At 32.6% G+C, this 21,641-nt stretch overlaps 2 protein-coding genes across 8 annotated transcripts in view; one reads left to right on the top strand and one right to left on the bottom strand.

The window, feature by feature from the left end:
• LOC105219661 (dual 3',5'-cyclic-AMP and -GMP phosphodiesterase 11) overlaps positions 1-21,641 on the bottom strand; it is a 119,906-nt gene that overhangs the window by 34,750 nt on the left and 63,515 nt on the right. The window contains exon 1 of one of the 7 annotated variants that reach the window (XM_029045234.2): positions 6,770-6,836. The exons of the other annotated variants lie outside the window; for them this stretch is intronic. Coding sequence (XP_028901067.2) covers positions 6,770-6,821 — 52 coding nt within the window. The 5' untranslated portion in view covers positions 6,822-6,836. Of the gene's footprint in view, positions 1-6,769; positions 6,837-21,641 lie in introns of those variants that run through there. 7 annotated transcript variants of the gene reach the window in all.
• On the top strand, positions 11,657-13,028 carry LOC128920358 (tigger transposable element-derived protein 6-like). Its single transcript, XM_054227487.1, has 2 exons — positions 11,657-11,886; positions 11,939-13,028. Exon 2 carries the CDS (start codon positions 11,997-11,999, stop codon positions 12,801-12,803), a length of 807 nt encoding a protein of 268 aa, XP_054083462.1. The 5' UTR covers positions 11,657-11,886; positions 11,939-11,996; the 3' UTR covers positions 12,804-13,028.

Genomic DNA, 21,641 nt, shown 5'->3' with positions numbered 1-21,641 from the left:
TCTTTAAAAAAAATGTATTTTTATTTTCTTACATTTAGCAAGAGATATATTCCATATTCAAAGCCAGCAAGTAAACACTTTATATAATTGAGCGATAAACGTTAGTTTATATACAATCAACAATGGAAACATACGTCTTTTATCAAGAAAATTTACAGCAATTTAAAAAATGTATAGAATGATGCCTATGAATGTAATGCATTATAAATTGAGTCATTGAAATAAACTGATATCACTCATAAATATAAATTTTGAGGAATCCCCCATTTTTGAAAACAATTTTCTCCAACCTATAACGATATCACCACTTAGTCACTTAGTCATCGCAGTAAAAAATTGCGAATAGTCCATTACGATTTTAAACAAGAAAAAACGTTAACTTCGGCTGTACCGAAGCTAATATACCCTTCACAGGTGCATTTCTTTTAGTAACTATGTATTTAAGGAAATCTAAAGACGTAAGAAAAAGTAAGTAAAAAGAAAAGAAAACATTTTTCTAATTATTTTTAGCCAGGTTTTTTGCTAGAAACATTAAGGTTATATAGTTAACCGATCTGAACAATTACTTCGGAGATTATATTATTACCTTAAGCAGTAATCCATGTCAAATTTCGTGAAGATACCACGTCAAATGCGAAAATTTTCCATACCAGCCATTGATTCCGATCGTTCGGTTTGTATGGCAGCTATATGCTAAAGTGAACCGATCTGAACAATTTTTTTGGAGATTAAATTATTTCTATGGACAATAACTCACACCAACTTTCGTGAAGATATGTAGTAAAATGCGGAAGTTTTCCATACAAGCCCTTGATTCCAATCGTTCAGTTTGTATGACAGCTATATGATATAGTGGCCCGATATCGGCAGTTCCGATAAATGAGCAGCTTCTTGAAGAGAAATTAACATCTGCAAAATTTCAAAACGATATCATAAAAACTGAAGGACAGACAGACGGACATGGCTAAATCGACTCAGTTAAACATACTGATAATTTATATATATACTAGGCCCTCCGACGCTTCCTTCTGGGTGTTACAAACTTCGTGACAAACTTAATATACCCTGTTCAGGGTATAAAAATGCACTCGTTAAGATTTTTTCCAGCGTATGGATCAATAACCTGTCGAAATGTGTCGCCAGACTTAAGACTGTAGCTTAATTATCGATTCTGCAAAGGAATTAAAGAGTCACCAGAGAGCAACAGTTTAAGCGCAACAATTAACAAAAACGTCGAATTAAATATTTGATGTGCCTACTGTTGATGGCGTCTGGCCGTTCATGCAAAATGCTTGACACAGCACAGACACATTAAAAAGCGCTTTATTAGCATGAAAATGTGCTGAAGAAATTAAATTAAAATGAAAAGCGAATAAATGCAAAGCATAAACAAACAAAAAAAAAACCAAAAAAGAAAACTTCTGCTGCACTTTTGCTGAGTGCTCACGGCCACCGAGGACCAGCCGGCGGCGAGTCAGCGACATTCAAGTTAGTTCAAGCATAAGTAAGTAATGCGCGTTGGCGGCAGGCAACTTTTCCACGACGCGACAAAGCGACATGCCAACACGCCAGCTGTCACCCCTCCGGTGCAATAAGTAGCCGTGAAATGTCTGTGTTGCACAAAGTGGCGCAGAAAGTGACGTACAAAGTGTATTCAAATGGACGTTAAGCATCTTTCAGGTGAAAGGAAAGTTTCTGCATACTTGTTGCTATTGTTTTCGTTTCTTTTTTTTTTGCATCCATTCAATTGGATTGTGGAAAATTTTACGCTATACATAGCGGTTACTTGCACGCGTTGCCAGACTGAGGAATTGATTAAGTGTTGCAGCGCCAAGGCACCGCTGTGCCGTCTACATGTGGTTTGCAAGTCGCGTAATGAGAAAAGTTTTCAGTGTTTGGCTATGTTGAGGAAAGGAAGGAAGGAAGTGCAGTAAATTTCTGTTTTCTTGACACTTAAAAGCCAACGACCTTTACTTTAAAGCGTGAGTTTAAGAGTGTGAAAGTTCGCATGCATTTCTATTTAATTTAATTTTTTGATATATTTAGAAACCTTACATTAACAAAGTAAAAATTTTGTGCTAGGGTTGCCAATAATTTTTAAATTAAAATTTTAAAATATTGCTGTACAAATTTTCTATCACAAAATATCATTAATTCTAAAAACAAATATACAAAAAGAAATGTTGATTTTTTGATAGAGTTGCCAACTATTTTACCTTAATTAAAATATTGTTGGTAACCCTATCAAAAAATTAAAGTTTATTTTGTTTATTATATATTTGTTTATAATATTTTTTTATAATAGATAATCTCTCCAGAGTGGAAAATCGTAAGGAAAATAAAGTAATAATGGCAACCCTGCATTTAAAAGTTAATTTAAGTTAGTGTTAAATGTCTAAAGGCATAATTATGCTAAATCTTGTTATAAATTTTTTTTAAATTATCAAATCTAGAAAATAATAAAAGTGAGATAAACGAAATAAATCTTTTGAAAACCCTTAAAAATTAAAAAAATCAAATATTAGTTGGGAAATTATGACTTTAAACAATAATGTATATGCACTCTTCAAATATCGATGACATGTGTCTCTACCTCGTACTAGTAGCTCTTTTTATAGAAAAATAATAATTGTACAAAAAAAAAATTTTCAAGCCCCACCGCGTCTCAATTAGCACATAAAATATTTGATTTTTCGCTAGAATTTCAAATGTTCACAATAAATGGTATACAAATTAGGTATGACTGCCAAGAGAAATGTGTTGCGTGAGTGAATGTCAAACGAGATGCGACGAAGAGACAATTATCAAGCCATTCACGAATTTATCATTAACACACAACAATTCAGGGTTGCAAATACTTAAATGAGAATTCTGGGAGCAGTGGGTGTGTGAGGTGGCATTTGAGCGCGGAATTTTGCAATTATTGCTGCAATCAACGGGAACGCGGCATTTCACTAGAAGAATCTCAGCATTTCTCCTTTCACTGGAGGAATCTCTGCATTTCTCATTTCTCTAGAGGAATCTCAGTTTTTATTTGCGAAAACTCACTTGTGTATATGTGTATGGACTCATACATGAATTCCTATGCAGTAATGCAGGCAAAGCACTTCTGTCATCAATAATTTGGTTTCAGCAGTGCTTGAAGTGCCGAAGAATTTCATGCCTGCAGTTGAAATTACTTGCAATTATTATTATATAACTGCTATAAAGAGGACTGATATGCCTTTGCTACCGGTGCGTGATCTACTAACTCTCATGAGTATGAAATTCCATATTTGAATTGATTAAATCTCAGATGTAGCTCAGCGACATTGCACTTCAACCTCACACGAATTGCAACGCTTTCACCACAATTCAATAGCTGTATATATGCGTATGAATTTATGTATGTATATACAGGTGTACATGTCTATGCACAAATTATTGCTTATTACCATAGTGCAAGAGCGCTTCTCTCAGTTTATTTCAAATTTATGCTAATGCCATGTGATTTTGTGAAATTGAAATTTCAAATTCTTCCTAATTTGCCTATCACATTCGTAATTTATGGCATTGCAGCCTGCAATTAAGTGCATTCATTTGCGAAACGGTTAGCCATTAATGCAATTGTGTATGCAAATGAAATATTTACTTTGAAGCTGAACTAAAGTGATCAATTGCAATTGAAAACATTAAATTTTATGCGAAAGTGAAATGATAATTGCAGCGAATAAATCATAAGAATTATTTTCTGGTAGAAGCAATAAAATTAAGAAATTTTTAATAATAAAAGGAAGCGATTTAATATTTTTACTTTTCCTTTATTTTAGTTTATGTTAAATTTATTTTATTTTAGTTTATGTTAAATTTATTTTATTTTATTTTATTTTATTTTTTTTTATTTTATTATTTTTATTTTTATTTTTATTTTATTTTTTATTTTTATTTTTATTTTATTTTATTTTATTTTATTTTATTTTATTTTATTTTATTTTATTTTATTTTATTTTATTTTATTTTATTTTATTTTATTTTATTTTATTTTATTTTATTTTATTTTATTTTATTTTATTTTATTTTATTTTATTTTATTTTATTTTATTTTATTTTATTTTATTTTATTGTATTGTATTGTATTGTGTTTTAGTTTATTTCATTTAATTTAATTTAATTTAATTTAATTTAATTTTATTTTATTTTATTTTATTTTATTTTATTTTATTTTATTTTATTTTATTTTATTTTATTTTATTTTATTTTATTTTATTTTATTTTATTTTATTTTAAATCATTCATATTTTTTACCATCCAAACTATCACACGGCGTCTTTTATCTCATTTCTAAGCTCAAACCCTTCTTCTCCGTTCTTTTGTGACAATATCTAATTTCAATACCTCCATCAAACAGATTTTCAAATGTACTGTAAAAGCGACTTGCCCCACACATTATCAACCATCGCCCGACTTTGCAGCGCTCATCTTCAAACGCAGCAATTTAACACCCCCTAGTAAATCACAACTTTACGCCTTTGTACACCCAGGACAATAAATAACTTACTTTACAAGTAGCTGGTGTAATAAATAATTAGCAAATGAATAATGAACAATCTTCTCAAGTGGCGCTGACACAGAGACGATGAAAAAGGAGAAGGAAAAAGGAGATGAAACGCACATTTTACACTGACAAAAGAGTGTAACAAGTGAAGGAACATAGCAGTTAAATGATTTTAAGTGAATTTCGGTAAACTGGCAAAATACCGTTAGTTTTTAAATTACAATGAAAACAAATATTTTTAGTTATTTTAAATGCTAAATTAAAATTTTTCAACAAACTATTAAACAGTTTTTTTAAATAATTTTTGTTTTAATTAATAAAGTATCATTCAATTGCAATAGGTGCCACCTAGCCACTCTAGCTAAGATAATTAACTGTTAATTAATAAAATTTCATTTATAGTGATTCTTCAACATTCCAGTAACTTTAATTTCCTGTCTACAAATGCATTTGTACATTCCCGTTATTAAATACTCGTCATTTGAATTATATCAGCGACCCACAATTAGATTTGATGTTATACCCGAGAGTCGAATATTCAAACTGCATGAGTAATCACAAACGCCAGCACACACTTCACTAATATACATACATACTTTTAAATATATACATATATATACACATTAAATATATTATTTATTATACATAAATCTACTGTGTCTCTTGTCTTCAATATGATTAAGCAATTTTATTTTTTAATTTTCTCTTCATGCAATGTCAATCAAACTAATAACGTGGACGTAGTTGAAATGAAGACAGTTAAATTATGGCAATGAGCAGAGGTTGAAGTGTGCTTGCTGTCGTTAAGAGATAATACTTCAGTTCATTTGTATACAAATATATATAATATATACACCTCGGCACTCAAGATCATGGCAAAAGCAATAGAATATAATAAGCATACATTATGGTGACAGAAACTAACAAACAAACAAACCGAGTAAGGCGCATAGTGAGTTCATGTGATCGAAAGAAGAAAAAAATAGAAAAACAAAAACAAATATTTTAACATTTCACACACTCACGAGCGCGCCTAATGTACGTCGTAACACTATCACTATCAAGAGCGGAAAGAGCAAAGCGCTGGCGCTGCCGCCTAAATTACTGCTGCGCACGCTACTGCCGCTGACAGCGGCGACGCTGTTTAATGCCAATGTCAGCTGCGCAGTTCATAAGATTACTGTATTTGTAGCTATGTATACCGTTTAAGTTCAGTATGCCAATGGTATTTGTACATATATGCATAAATACATGTGTTTGTGTGTGTGTAATCTGAAAAGCACGAGCAACATGTGATAATAAGATTTATTATTTATTTACCAAAATAATAAAGCTAGCTAGACAACACTTGTAGCGGCAGCGCAACGACATAGACGCCGGTGTATATGTATGTATATACATATATGTATATAGTATATATGATTTTCAAGAAGTTAATAGATAGCTGTGTTGTGTGTGGTAAAGTCACGGAATGGCGCGCGCGGAATATGTACATATGTACATATATTTACAAAATAAATTTTAGTACAAGAATTAGCTATATATTCATAGGTAGTATATATGCAATGAATTAATGGATATTACTTTTTTTGCGTGCAAGCATCATAATTGATGAGCTAACTTAAGATTGCAAAGTAAGAAGTTTTATTTTACTTATATTTTGAGCAATATATGAAAATATCCAGCTTTTACATTCACAACAATATTAGAAGTCATCCATTTATCAAACCCTTGAAAAAAGCGAATCGAACAGACAACTGGTATAAATGGTATAAACTGGTATAATTACAAAGTAACTGAAAAAATCACATATAGCGTTGATTCTTCAAACTTTGGATATTAGGAAATAAAAAAATCGACTGGTATAAATTTTGTGAACTGGTATAAACGTACAAATAATGATAACTAGCGGTTATAATGCTTTAATGATGTTTTGCCGTACACTTTTGTATTGGAATAACACTGTTGTTGCTTTTACACAGACATCTTTCGACACGAGAAAAATCAAAAAACTGTCTAATATTCTTTTCTATGGGACGGAAATATGAATTGATTTATATTGTTAGTATTATTATGTATATGGTGTTAACAAATTCAAATTAACATAAAAACAACTTGATATATAAGCAAGAAAGCTTTTATGTTAAAGAAAGGCTGAAAAGCCAGAGTTCTAATAAAGAAATCTTATAAACTACTTATATAAAAATAAACTATACTCAAAGCTGTAACTCTCACCAGTACGCCTCCTCAACGACCACCTCACTGACAAACGGTGATGTACAACCATTTTTTTTTTTTTTCACGAAAACCTCTAAAACTCACTTCACACACATTACAATGTTCGCAACGTACTGAGTACTCCCTTAATGCCACGCTAATATTTATAGTAAATTCTCTTTTTAATTTCTTTTTAATCAACCTTTTGTCTTTCATTTGTTATTATTTTTTTATTTTTTTTGCTTTTTTTATTCTTTACTACCTCTTCATTGTTAACGAGTTATCGCTCTTAACATCCTGGACAAGCATTTGCCTAATTTAATAACTTAATCGACAGTTGCTAATACCGTTTGTGACATATGTTTAAATGCACTTAATTAAATTGAATGGACATATACATATCTGATGTAGATAAGGAAGATAAATTGAAAATGTTCTTGAATCCCAGCCGAATATGGCAAGAGAAAGAACCGGAGATATATGCGCGTTGTACAAAAAGCAGATATCACAAAATTTATATGACAGCATATAGCAGATAAGAGGTGCTGTCGCATTGTCAACATCGTGACCATGTTTGGCTAGATAGTAGTGTAAACAAAATATTGGTGTATACAGAGAACAAAACATAAATACTAATTAAGAGATTGCACGAAAGAAATGCGCATTTTTATATGTGGAGAATTTGTTTTCTTTTTATTATGGGAATGAAATGTAGGGCAAGGAATATTTTGAACTTCACTCTCTTATCGAAAATATTTACATTGGAGAGTAACAGCAAACTTAGTATGTTGTGTTTTATGCAATATCATGCAAGTCCGCATATGATCATGAAAGTCTCTTATATTTATACCAGTTACTCGTTATTTTCACCACTCTCCAAAGTCTGATTGACAGCCAATAGAGGGCATTTACGTATTATTGTATATCTATAACTGAAATCTCAAATACCATAAACTTCAATGATAGAAAACTTTCCCATAAAATTGCTTTCGAATTTTCGAGTTGAGTTTTATAAAGAACCTCACAGAGTGACTTATTATACAAAATTCACTACCTCTCCATTACAATTCTATAATATTTCTTTCAATAAAAGATATGCATCTCATATTTATCTAATCTCTATTAAGTGACCAATTCTGACCACCTTTCTTGAATATACATAGGTAAGGAAAAGTACCACGTTAGAAATTTGTATTTTTTCAAATTCAGTTAGTCAGAAAGAATAACGCAAACCGCCTAAAAGTATGCTTTTTGTTACAAGTAACAGCGGAATTTCTGCTTAAGCTACAGAAATCGGCGATTAATCCATTTGTGAGCTTAAACGAATTCGTAAAATCTCAATAATATTTACTTTATTATTTATTTGTAGTATAAAACACCTGCATTAAGCGCATAATAGCCTAAAAGTATGCTTAACTCACACAGAAACACCGAAATTTCATGTGAACATTTAGAAGACAGGGAATAAGTCATGAAAGAACGGAAGTAAATTCGTAAAATGACAAATTATTTTCTGATTGGTTGCTAGTTGTACTTTTCTGATGCTGATAAACGCCAAAAAGTATATTAAGTGTTTCAAATAAAATCGTAATTTCGGTTAAATTTGTAGAATTTGGTGATTAATCAATTAGTGAAAATTAAAAGATACCACAAAGTGTCGATACTATTTTCTGATTAGTTAGAAAATACATTTTTCTGATACTGTGAATAGCCTAGAGTATGCTTAACGTGACAAGTAACAACCACTAATTCACGAAACAAAACGGGGTGAGCAGTAAATAATGTACTGAGTGCTCAGCTACAAAAAAATACATATATTTTAGGTTATAAAAAATATTTTCACAAGAAAATAGCTAAACAATCTATAAAATCTGACAGCAAAACAAAATACGGTGGTTTGGAAAAACCCCAAAGGGTGTGCCTACCAGCACCCTTAGGTAATAAAATGCTACTAAACCGAACTGATAACAATAAAAGCTCAGCTAAGTAGCGGCCTGTTTTATAATCGAGCACAATGAATGGACACTTTACTCAATGAATGAGTGTAGTAAAACTACGCCCTGTCGTACTATATAGGCGCACACTGCAGCGGTAGTAAAATTTATGGTAGCTGATTACTGGTTATTGATATCACAACTAGAAATATGCGGTAGCACATTGTTGTTGTTTTAAGCAATTTAAAATATGTTATTTCATAAAATAAGGTGCGTGATAAGCAGCAGATATGCGCAATCCAAGGCACAAAATTTCCATTAAATACATGTAATATATATAAAATATATATGTGTGGGAATGATATATGTATTTATGAGATAGATATATGTCTCTATATATTTCATATTTTGTGTAAACATATTTTTTTTTTTTTTTTGGACTAACTTTTTCAATAACCCTTGATTGAAGCCACATTTGCGTGTCTACGAACAACTAATATTAGTTAGTTAAGTGCAAATAAACAAAATTTTGTACATAAACATTGGTTATCTTAACAAATAGGCTTTTTGGATATGCACTATATGTGTGTATATATATATTTACGTCAAACAAATTGCGTGTGGGTATGTATGTATGTATGATTTAAAGTGTTGTGGCACAATATGTCAATGTCGTGTTCTTTGGTTTTGTTGTTGTCTGCATACTGTGCCACCACAAATGACGAAGTATGTAAGTTTCCGGTCGGACGAGCACATATTTGTTACGGAAAATTACCATAAAAATGGCAAGATAATGTTTATTGAAAACATGCGATACCCCCACAGCAGCAGCGCCGATGGCAGGCAATAACAATATATATATATTTTAATATATATACAAATGTATTTGCATGCGACTAGCAGCTGTGAGCGGACAAATAGACGGATGAGTTGAAAACCCCTTGTTATCAGTTGCTGATTGGCGCCAACACATACTGCCTAGCTAGCTAACTGAGTGACTGACTAACTGACCGAGTGAATTGTGTAAAATGACTGAGTGGCTGACTGAGTGACTTACTGTCCGAGTAAATGATTGATTAACTGACCGAGTGAGTGACTGAATGACTCGGTGACCGTCTGAACAAATGACGTATTAAAGACCAAAACAATTTAAAGCATGCCGAATATAAGCAATCAAGCTAATGCCATTTTTTCAAACGCGTAGTAACGGTTCAATGTCAATGGCAGTTAAACGCATACAGTTAAGCGAGTAAATTGCTGTAAGCTGACTGACACAAACAATGGTATTTATTTTTGCGCTTAAGTATTTATATGCATTTGTTTGTGTGCAATAGCACGAGTATATTACCAAAGAGCACAGCTGTCAGCTGTTGGTGCACTTTTTAGCAACACGAAAGGCGATTCGGAGGTGGTGTCATTGGTTCGAAGGCAATGTGAGGCTAGAAAAAGTTTTAACTGGATTATTAGTTAGGCTCAGATGTTGCTTCTATTTACTCTTAAAAAATATAAAAATTTTAAAGTAACAATACTCTTTCTGGTCTGTAGATAAATTATTTAATGCTGTAAGTCGCCTAAAAGTATGCTTATTATTGCAAGTATCGCCGAAATCTCTGGTTTACCTACAGAAATCGTCGTATAATCAATTGGTAAAGATAGACATATACGTAAAATGGCAATATAGTTTTCCAACATATAGAAAAATGCGGCGAATAGCCTAAAAGTATGCTTAATACACCCAAAAACACGTGAATGGCATTTAAAAAGTAGAAATCAGTGCATAAATCAGAAAAAAATTAAATGAGTCTAAAAACTGCTAAAGTATTTTCGGATACTACTGCAAAATGTACATTTTTGATAATGGGAAACGCCTAAAAGTATACTTAGTGTACAAGTAACGTCGAAATTTCGAGTAAACATGTAGAATTCAATGATAACTGCGTAGAAGAAATAAAGACTTCATAAATTATCAATACTATTGTCTGTTTAGTTAGATAATGTATTTTTTGTGATACTGGATTTTAAGGATCGCCTTAAAGTATGCCTCATATAACAACTAACTCTGAGCTTTCACCTAGACCAATAAATACCTTTGACTAATTCACAAAACAAAATTGAGCGATTAGTGAATACAAAATTTTAATTTACAGCAGGTGGTGTAGCCGTCTTTAAAGACTTCTTTTACTCCGAACCAACGAAAATCACTCACAGCGCTTCAGGCGAAATTCAACGTTCTCTGCGCATTTCTTATAGTACAGTAGAATCCTTTTATTATGACTCCGCCTATATTGACCAACTGGTTGCTATGACGTAATTACCCTACGAAGTTTGGTTTTCATATAAAATTCTGTATAAAAAAGTCGGATATAATGACTTCGCTTACAGTGACATGTCGCTTATTATGACCCATTTTTAATAAATTATGTCCGGTTAGAATGACTGACATGATTATTTACACCTCCCGCAATGTTCGTTGATTCCCGACGCCGTTCGGCACGTGGCTCGTTTTTGTTTTGAGTCTCAGTGAGTAATTGACACTTGAACGTCACGCATTCTTGTTTGTTTGTTACTGTGAAAAAATGTCATCACAACGACGTAAAGCATTTACAATTGAGGAGAAGGGTGCAATAATATGCAGATTAGAAAATGGAGAATCTAACGCATGTCTCGCAAAGGAATTTGGCGTGGGTCATTCGACAATCTCAATGATTTTTAAAAACAAGAACCGCATTAAGCAATCGTTCAATTCAAATGTTTTGAAACCGAAGAGGCTTCGAAAATCACGACAAGAAAATGTTGATGAAGCATTAATTCAGTGGTTTAAAAACATGAGAAACAAAGGAATACCTGTCAGCGGCCCTATGCTACAGGAAAAGACAAATGGTTTTGCCGCGCGTTTTTGTATTCTCGACTTCAATTGTTCTGCAAGCTGGATTAGTCGTTTTAAAGTTCGACATAACATTGTGTCGGGAAAAATTGTCGGTGAATCTTCGTCTGTTGATCAAAATTCAACAACAAACTGGTTGATATCTGTGTGGCCGAATTTACGAAGACAATTTTCTGATGATGAGATATTTAATGCTGATGAAACCGGAATTTTTTACAAATTAATGCCGGATAAAACTTTAAAATTTAAAGGTGAAAATTGTAGTGGAGGTAAGTTGTCGAAAGATAGAATAACTGTCATGGTAGCAGCTAATATGAGTGGCACAGAGAAAAAGAAATTGCTCAGTATTGGAAAGTCACAAAAACCAAGATGTTTTAGAAGTGTCAAATCATTACCTGTCGATTATGCTAACAATCGTAAAGCTTGGATGACGTCAGAACTTTTTGAAAAATGGCTTCGTGATTGGAATCGTGATTTGGTGAAGAAGAAGAAAAAAATTCTATTGCTGGTTGATAATTGCCCGGCGCATCCAAATGTTACTGATTTAAAGTCTATAACACTTGCTTTCCTTCCGCCGAATACAACATCAGTACTGCAGCCAATGGATCAGGGAATAATACGATCACTCAAAACGAATTTTAGGAAGAACCTAGTGCTCAAAATGATTAGCTGTCTTGATGCTAATGAAAACAACTCTTCTACAAAAATAACGGTGCTAGATGCAATTCTGATGGTTAATGATGCCTGGAATAAAATGTCACAAAGTACCATTCGTAACTGTTTCAAACATGCAGGATTCATTGAAAGCCACGACGGTTTACCTATTCAAAGATCAGAACATGAATTCGATGAAGAAGATGACATTCCTTTATCTTTGTGGTCACGAAACCTAAATTCAGATTCTTTAGCAGCACCGGAAATGTGGGAAGATTATGTTGACGTCGATAGCGCTCTCCTCACATCCGAAGAACCCAACGATGAAAATATCGTACAGAACATTAGTGCTAAGAAACAACTCGAAAGTGATGGGGAAGAGGAAGTCGAGGAAGAACCATTACCTACCGCAGAAGAGGCATTAAAAGCTGCAGAATTATTATCACGATTTGTTCACCGCAATATTGAAAATGATAATTTGACCATAGCTATGTCTTCTATACACAATAGTATTAGAGACTGTTTTTACAATAAAATGAAAAAACAAAAGCAGACAAAAATTACAGATTACTTACAGTAAAATATACACTTGTATGTGTTATAATGTGCTGATTACGTACAATTTTGATTTCGATTTTATATGTATGTATACATATTTAATTACTATGTTTCTGTATTAAAGTACTTAAGTACATACATATTTACATAAAAAAGTTTTTCATTTCACAAAACGCTTTGTATGACGTCCGCTTATTATGACGTGTTTGTCAATTCCTTTCGATGTCATAATAACCGGATTCTACTGTATATAAATTGCATAGCGGCTAAGAATTGATTTGAGTAGGACTTTTCTTAAGAGAGTACTCGGTAGAATTTTAACTAAGTCTTTACATTTCTTTTCTTCGCAGTCACTTACTCTCTAGTTTTGTATGTAGTAGACTTACTGATTTGGAAACTGATTTGCAAAGTCTCTCAATTTTATAAAAATCACTTTTAACAAAAAAAAAAAAGGAAAAATATTTATTACAAAATAGTTGTAAAATGCGCAACTCACTTTGATGTAAAACTATTTCGAAAACAATTAGTCATTTCATCACACTTTTAAGGTGCGCAACATTTAACACTAGATACTGCTAATTTTGCGCCCCCATTTCATCACTCCAATTCGCATTTGTAACACATTAATCAATATTTTAATTGTAACTCAAATATTGACTTCAATTAATTTGTATACAGCCACACACACACACACACAGCAGCGATTGACGTCATTTGCATTCAAATAAATAATTGCATTTACGCGCTCAAGTTCACACAAACACACACACGCACATAGTTGATGGTGCAAATTTTACTACGCCACCCACACGTAAAGTAGTAAAACCAAGCGAAGGAAAAAAAAAGAATACAAAGAATTGAGATTAATTTTCACTATTTGACAATACAGACACAATGTAGCGAACACGCCCGCGCACTGCAGCTCGTTCGGCAGCACTGAAACACGCTTGAAATGAAAGTGTTTTTGCTTAGCAACTTTTTATTTTTATTTCTATTTCATTCAGTGTTGTTGTTTTTGTTGTAATAAGCAAGCACGCCACTGTATTGCGGGTTATTTGTCAAGCGACGGGTGTCATGACTTGACGTCATTCAAACGACGCCGTAGACGCCAGCATCCAGCTGCACGGCAGCGCTCATACAAATATATACGCTTGAATCGAACAAAAGGTAATATCAGCTAACACTTAAGGTACATAAAGACAGTTATACACTTATAAGCAAGTGTCAGTGTGTGTGACTCTAGTGCAACAGCCGCCGTCAATTGGCCAACCGGTCATGAGGCTGTCAATTTTTGTATTGGACAAAGCATCCGCAATGACATCAGCGTATTTGGTATTGGCCAACAATAATATGATTTCATTGAAGGACTGTGTTGTAAAAACAACAAAAAAAACTATAAAAAAAATTGTATTTGTTCGGCCTACTCACCTTCGCACAGTTCATATTCATTCATTGAGTTATTCATAAATTTACACGAATATGTAGATCAAGCAAGATAAGCCAGAGAGTGAGGGAGGTGGGTGTGTTGTAATGGTGTCAGCAGTGTTAAATGGCAGGAAACACCTTTCAACACTTTTTTGCATAAAATTTTAATTTTGTTTTACAAAATTGCGAAAAATTAGTTTTGAATATATGACAATTGCTTGAAGGCCAGTTGAGTCAGTTGAGATCACTGCGATTGGCAACAAAAGACTTAATTAGCTTAACGGAAACGAAATGTTAATGAGTTATATACAATAGAAGTGATTTATACATATGTGAGCCTATGGAAACATTTTTCGTAACATCCGTTCTCGCTTTCATTACAAAAGGCTAGATATATAGCAATAAGTACTCGAACTATCAGAAAACAATCAGACGTTTTTGGAAGGTTAGTTCAAAAAGAGATCATGCTACGTGCAAATAAATATTTTCAATTAAAACTGATACCGAATACTCCAAAAGAACCGTGGTACTGCAAAAATGTATATTTTTTCATAATTGCGCCAAAATGTAGGCAACATTTATATGTATAATTTTAAACTTATACAACTTTTTAGTAAATTGTGCAATACTTTAAGGTATAGAAAGAATAACTTAGCCTCCGTTTTGCAATAAAGTCGTTAATTACCTCAAATAAGGCATCCCTTAAGCTTATTATCACATTTTTATATCATTGCGCCTTCAGGTAGGCAACGTTTCAGTAAGATTTAACATATAGAATTTATTTTCACTACATTTTGTCAATTAAAAAATGAAGCTTCGAAACCTCAATTATTTCCACCGAACCTACACACTCAATTTCAAGCAAACAGTCGTTACTCAAATAACTGTACTTTTACCTTCGCCGAGCGTGCGCAAAAATGCTAATTCTTGTATTGAAGTGGCAATCAGAATCATTCGATAAACGGCAATTCGTTGAAAATACGCGAAACTATAGCGTTATTTTTGCGCTATATACCAATATACCACAGAGTTACGTGTACCCAACAGAAGGGTACTCAGAAAAGCCATTTGTAGGCCAAACAACGACTTGATTGCTGATTGCTGGCGATACAAATGCATACGAAGGCAAAAATAGACCTTGTACCTCGTGAAAGGGGGACGCACATGTGCGCAAATAACTGTTTGTTTGTCGTAGCCACCCACATGCCAATGGAAACTAGTTGGTGGTGCGATTGAGCGATCGAAAGTTTTATATATACTTCGGTTATATGTGTGCTTTCGATATGTGAAGGTTACAACGTTGCAAAATAAATACACTTCGCTGCGCAAATTTGTATATTTAACGGTGTTCTACGATGGCGAACACCATATGTTACACGAATGCACGTGTAGCCGTGCTGATTGCTGAGAATTGGCACACCAAAACCGTTAGACAGCCAAACGCGAGTAGACAAGTAGACTTTTAGGCAACAGTGACAACAAAAACAACACACACACAAGTGTTTTTATGTATGTTAGATGGGAAAATTAAGTAAAAACCACCGCAACAAACCGCAATTTCATGTTCGACAATTTTGGCTTCGTTATTTAAAATATACCGTTGCAGTGTTGCCATTTGCCACTTTGTAGTCGTATAGACGATGAATGGCGTGTTTTATTCTGATATAAATTGATGCATTATATATTATAGGTAGCTGTACATTTACATAAGTATTTATGCACGCCAGTGTCGTAACGAATTTGCCAAATTTCACAAGACACGAAGCGAAAGTACACGAATTATTCAGCAGTTGCAGCTCATTAATACGCGCAAATAAACAGCTGTTTTGCTTCGTTTTTAGCTGCTGGCATTCATTCTTAAGTGCACTACTTGCTAATGGCAGCTAAAATATATGCAGCTGAGGTAGTGGCAAAAATAGATTGCACCGAAATTAACAAACGATTTTTGGCAAATTATTTATAAAAGATTGTAGAAGATGGGAAATGGAAGGGGGAAGAGGAAATTTCTCAGCAAAAATCCACAAATATTTATAACAACTACAAGCTAAGATTGTTAACAATAATTTTTAAATACTAAATATCACATGTTCTAAGCACCGGAAAATCATAAAACAACAGGAAATGTACAGAAGTGCTGTAATGTTTATTAAAATTGAACGAATTGCACACGCGAGATCGCCTTGCTCGTTGTTGCATGGCTAATTTGAAGGCGTTGTGTGTAATGACAAATGTGAATTGCTGAGATTGACAGCTACTGAAATGAAAAGGTGTGGTCTTATGTGTAGTTGAGGAATGGCAGAAAGTAATAAAAAAATAATAATTTTAATTTCATAATTTTTTTTATTTTATTATAAAGACCATAAGGTGTGCTTTGAATTTATAATAAAATTGTATGAAGCTTGCAAATAATTATTAATGTTCAATGAATTGTGAATTGCATAACCGGATAATGAAAAAATGCAATTAAGTTTGATAGCTGTTTATTGTGTCGGAAAACATTACTTCCAGCAAAAAGCAGAATTAATGGAATTTTATTTGAGTAAATTATCAATTTTGAAATGTTATGCGCAAAAATATGCGCTACCGGCAAAATTTTTATGCTCTCGACTCCATGCTTTACTGAATATGTTGCCTACATTTCGGCGCGCAGAAAGAATTTCAATAATTTTCTGCATATTAAACCTCTTTAGAGTGTAGTTTTCGCGTAATTAATCGTATTTACGATGTTTTACGCATAACTCAACACGACTACAACAATAAAATTGTACCGTTATAATTTCCAACAATCATTTTTCCAAGTAAATTGAACTGAGTTGTCTTAAAAAAATATTTCTACAATCAATTTTTTAATTTTTAATAAATTTAAATCCTAATAAAAAAATATATGCACCAAAATTCTTGCAGACAACTGCATTTTTCTCCATCCAAAAGACGCTCCCATAACAATATGACAGCTAAAATAAGCTTAAACAATAACAACATACCTCCTCGTGGCTAAATAATTAGCTGCATTGTCAACGTAGCAGCGAGCAACAAACTCAACAACAACAACCATAGCAATAATAGCACTGACAGTCATTAATAAAGACGAGTTTGCTCGTCGCAGTGCAACAGTGCGTATGAGTAATCACGCAACATCGCCAAATGACACTTAAATTATAATTACAACATGCCATTGCACGAGTGGGTGTGCGTTGGCTTACTCGAGATAGAATATGTGCGCAAGAGTGACTAAATGTCAATTTGGCACGTGAGTGATTTCACACAGCGGGAAAGTAAATGCAAATTGACAAAAATGCATGACTGCGCGCCTAATACACGCGAGTGTACCTACATGCTATATAAGTATGTATGTATGTATGTGCGCTGCTGCATTTGTCACTGACAAATGCCATAGCAATTATTGTCACTCATGCGACGTGTGTGGCATGTGCCACACGCAAGTATGCATGAAAATAAATTGCAGCAACAGTTAATAAAAAATGACAAATTACGCTCGAGCGCGCAAATAAATGGAGGGTGGAAAAGGTGTTGAGTCTGGGGAAGGTGTTTGCAAGCTTATTGGCTGCATTTAGATATATGTTCATATATACAGAATATTGATTCTGTACATATATTAGACAAATTTATAGGCTAAACAAATTGTAAACATCAAGCGACTGGACTTACGTGCCTGTTAACGCGTACACCACGCCCACAATAAATACTAGACATTTTTAATAAATTTTTTTAATTATTTTTTTTGAAAACTGTTTCTCATATTTTCTTCCATTCGACGACGCCCACGCACACAGCGTGCACGTTTATATTAGAGAAAATGTGTAAACAAACTAAATATGAAAAAATTAAAAAAAAAATATCAAAACAGAATTTCAAAAAATAAAAAAATATTAAAAAAGGAATAAGAAATGAAAAAAACAGACAATTAAATCTTAACAATAATAAAATTTTTATTTCTTTTTACTACTACACGCTGTCTAAATTTTTATGATTTTTAAATGTTTTTGTTTTGTGTGAATATAATGGATTTCATGTTGACATTGTGTTTTTCTACGATTTTCATGTATTTATATTTAAGACTGTACAAACAGCCACCTGTGGTTCCAAGGAGAAAATAATTTATTTTTTTCTTTGAACAAAGAAAACAATTTTCAGAGGCGCTAATAAGCTTATTTTATATAAGAAATTATTTTTTACAAGTCATTTTTGAAATATAAAAATTCCAACTATTCTACTAATAATACTAAAAAATTATCGGTAAGTAAGACAAATTGAAAAAAACTCTACATATTCACAAAATCAAAAAACTCTAACTAGAGTTATGTTCTTTTCGAAAAAAACACAATAAACAAACAATTTTTTTAAGCTAAACCAAATGTATGGATAAGAGAAGGAAAAATGCGAAAGAAATTGTCAAAACAATATCTGAAAATCTTAAAATATAAAAAAAATTAATTTGAGTTATGTGCTTTTCGGAAAAATAATTAATAAACATATCACTTTTTCAGTTTAACTGAATTTATAGATCGATAAATGTGAAATTAGCAAAAAAAAAAAAACATTACAAAAAATCTCAAAATAGTACAATATTGACTTACTCGATTTAAAAAAAAAATTATAATTTCTAAATAAATTGTTTACTACCAAAAATTCTATTTCATCAAAATCATAAACAAAAAATTTACAAAAGTAATTAATTTGTCATATGTCGTGTATGACCGCCTCCCACATTTTTCTCCTCTCACTCACTACACAGCCAACCGCTTAAAATATGATGAGACGCGGCGAAAGTCGTGTGTTGTGCCAAAAAAAGCTTCTTTTCATACTTTACTACACAAAAACCTATTTATATGCCACAAGGCAAACACACCCACCGAAAATCGTAAAAAACCTGACGAAAATATGTGCATAAGGAAGCTGCAAATAGAAATCGCCGAAAATAAGGCGAGAATATGCAAATTATTTGCGTCACCAACAGTCAAATTGCACTTATGCAGATATTCAAACTTTTTTATACCGTATTTGCACAATGAAATATGCAACAACAACAACAATAACTAAAAAACAGCTAGCTAGCTACGTCAATAGCAATGATTAGTTGAAATGCATTTCGGCGAAATGAGACGCTTGAACTTCTTCGTTACAATTACAGCACAACACAAATTTGCCAACAACACAAATAGAAAAAGCCAACACAATGTTGATTCTTGGAATGAATTTGTATGAATATGCGTAAGCATTTAAAAATAGTGTTGCTGTAGTGAAAACTAATCATGCAATTGAAATTTTGTGCCACACACATATACAAACATATAGATACTTGGAAGAGTGTGAGGTCCCCGCAATCGCTTGCCGTGGCGTATGAGTAATGCCTTTGGTTGAATATATGTAAATTTATGACAGCAAAAAATTTCCATTAATTATTGTGTGGGAAATGGTTCGTGGCGAAATAGATTATGGCGTTATACTCAAAATATTTGCTTTTCCAGAAATTGCTTGAGAATAAATATTAATTTCTTCATAAAAGTTTTATGGGGTTTGGTCACCGCAAAGCAATTTCTAACCGGAGAAAATATTATTCATATGTGCTCGATTTGTCAGACTTTATAGTGTGGTGAATCGTACGAAAAACTGGTATAAATAATATAAATTGGTATAATCGGATAAATTTTAGACCTTGAAGTGTTGCAAATCGAATGAAAAACTGGTATAAGTACTATGGTCCGGTATAAACGTATAAAATTATACTTCAGAGTGTGGCGAATCGAACGAAAAACTGGTATAAATAGTATAAATTGGTATAATCGGTTAAAGTTAGACTTTGGTGTGCGGCAAATCGATCAAAGAACTGGTATAAATACTATATACTGCTATAATCGTATAAAATTAGACTTCAGAGTGTGGCGCATTGAACGAAAAACTGGTATAAATACTATACATTGGTATAATCGGTTACAGTTAGACTTGTAGGTGTGCGGAAAATCGAACGAAAAACTGGTATAAACAGTATAAATTGGTATAATCGGTTAAAGTTAGACATTGGTGTGCGGCAAATCGATCGAAGAACTGGTATAAATACTATATACTGGTATAATCGTATAAAATTAGACTTCAGAGTGTGGCGAATTGAACGAAAAACTGGTATAAATACTATACATTGGTATAATCGGTTACAGTTAGACTTGTAGGTGTGCGGAAAATCGAACGAAAAACTGGTATAAATAATATTGACTAGTATAATAAGATAAAGTTAGACCTTGGATTTAGGCGAATCGAACGAAAACTGGTATAAATGTACTGACTGGTATAAAAAAGAGACACACATTTTTTTATTTCTTTAAAAGTTTCAGGTAGACGATAGGGCTATTTTTGTTATAACCTACAGACTTTAGATGTTTTACTAGAAAAAACTCTCAAAAATTTATTTCCATCAGATTCCAGCTAATTCATAGAACCTCTAGCGGTAACAATAGTATATAAAACAATGGCACGCTCTATTTTCCATAATTAAAAGAACTACAAATAAATATATGTAAAAAAATCCAAAAACTTAAACAAAATTTAAACCTCTACTCTCAAAGCGTTCTTCTCAGCAACATTTAAACAAATAAAGAAATCAATATACAACAACAATGCTTTATGAAAGCTTGTTGTTCTAAAATACAAGTATTTAGCATAGTCTATCCAATATACATATGCATATATATATATAAATTCTCACATTAAGCTCAGTTTGAATAGAAATGTTTGCTGGGGATCAAATTTCACAAATTATATATAAAGTATACACACTATATATATATATATATATGGCGGTTTACGAGCAGTCAATTAAATTGTATAATTTTTTCAACTAATTTCCATAACAAGAAAGGTGTTGACTTTTAAACACGCTGATTTAAGCAAAATTGATGTTCAAAAGCAAACGGCAATAGCGGCAAAGGCGGCAAATTAATGCAAACGATCCGCTACTGACGTGCAACATAACACTTTTGCACAAACACACAGGCGAATATATAAACAACACACACACAGTGTCAGAAAGCACACGCGCTTATACACACACACACACACACAGCGAGAGCAAGCGTAGCGTAGAAAGTGTAAAAGTAATAAACTATATCAAATAAGATACGCGAAATAAGTGCTTTATATTTGGTTAATAATTTATTTTTCTTTTTATCGGCAAATGCAAAGCGTCATTGACGTCACACACAACGCGCGGACGCCTACCGAGGCGGTATCAAAAAAAAAATTTTTTGAGGCCACAGTACAAAAATTAGCATATAATATAATACATTGGTTAAGTATATATGTAATTACAGATATATATTGAATATATATATATGTATATTATATAAATATATTAGACAAATATGCATATGTATCGAGAATTAAACAAGCATATAGTCGCAATTATATAGCCCAGCTCAAG

This window comes from Zeugodacus cucurbitae, chromosome 3 (assembly GCF_028554725.1).
Source record: "Zeugodacus cucurbitae isolate PBARC_wt_2022May chromosome 3, idZeuCucr1.2, whole genome shotgun sequence".
NCBI lineage: Eukaryota > Metazoa > Arthropoda > Insecta > Diptera > Tephritidae > Zeugodacus > Zeugodacus cucurbitae.
Note: the sequence above shows the minus strand (reverse complement) of the source record. Positions and strands in the feature narration are given on the sequence as shown.

What these genes read in the sequence shown, in the direction of transcription:
- LOC128920358 (XM_054227487.1), top strand. Translation starts at nt 11,997, where the DNA reads ATGACGTCAGAACTTTTTGAAAAATGGCTTCGTGATTGGAATCGTGAT.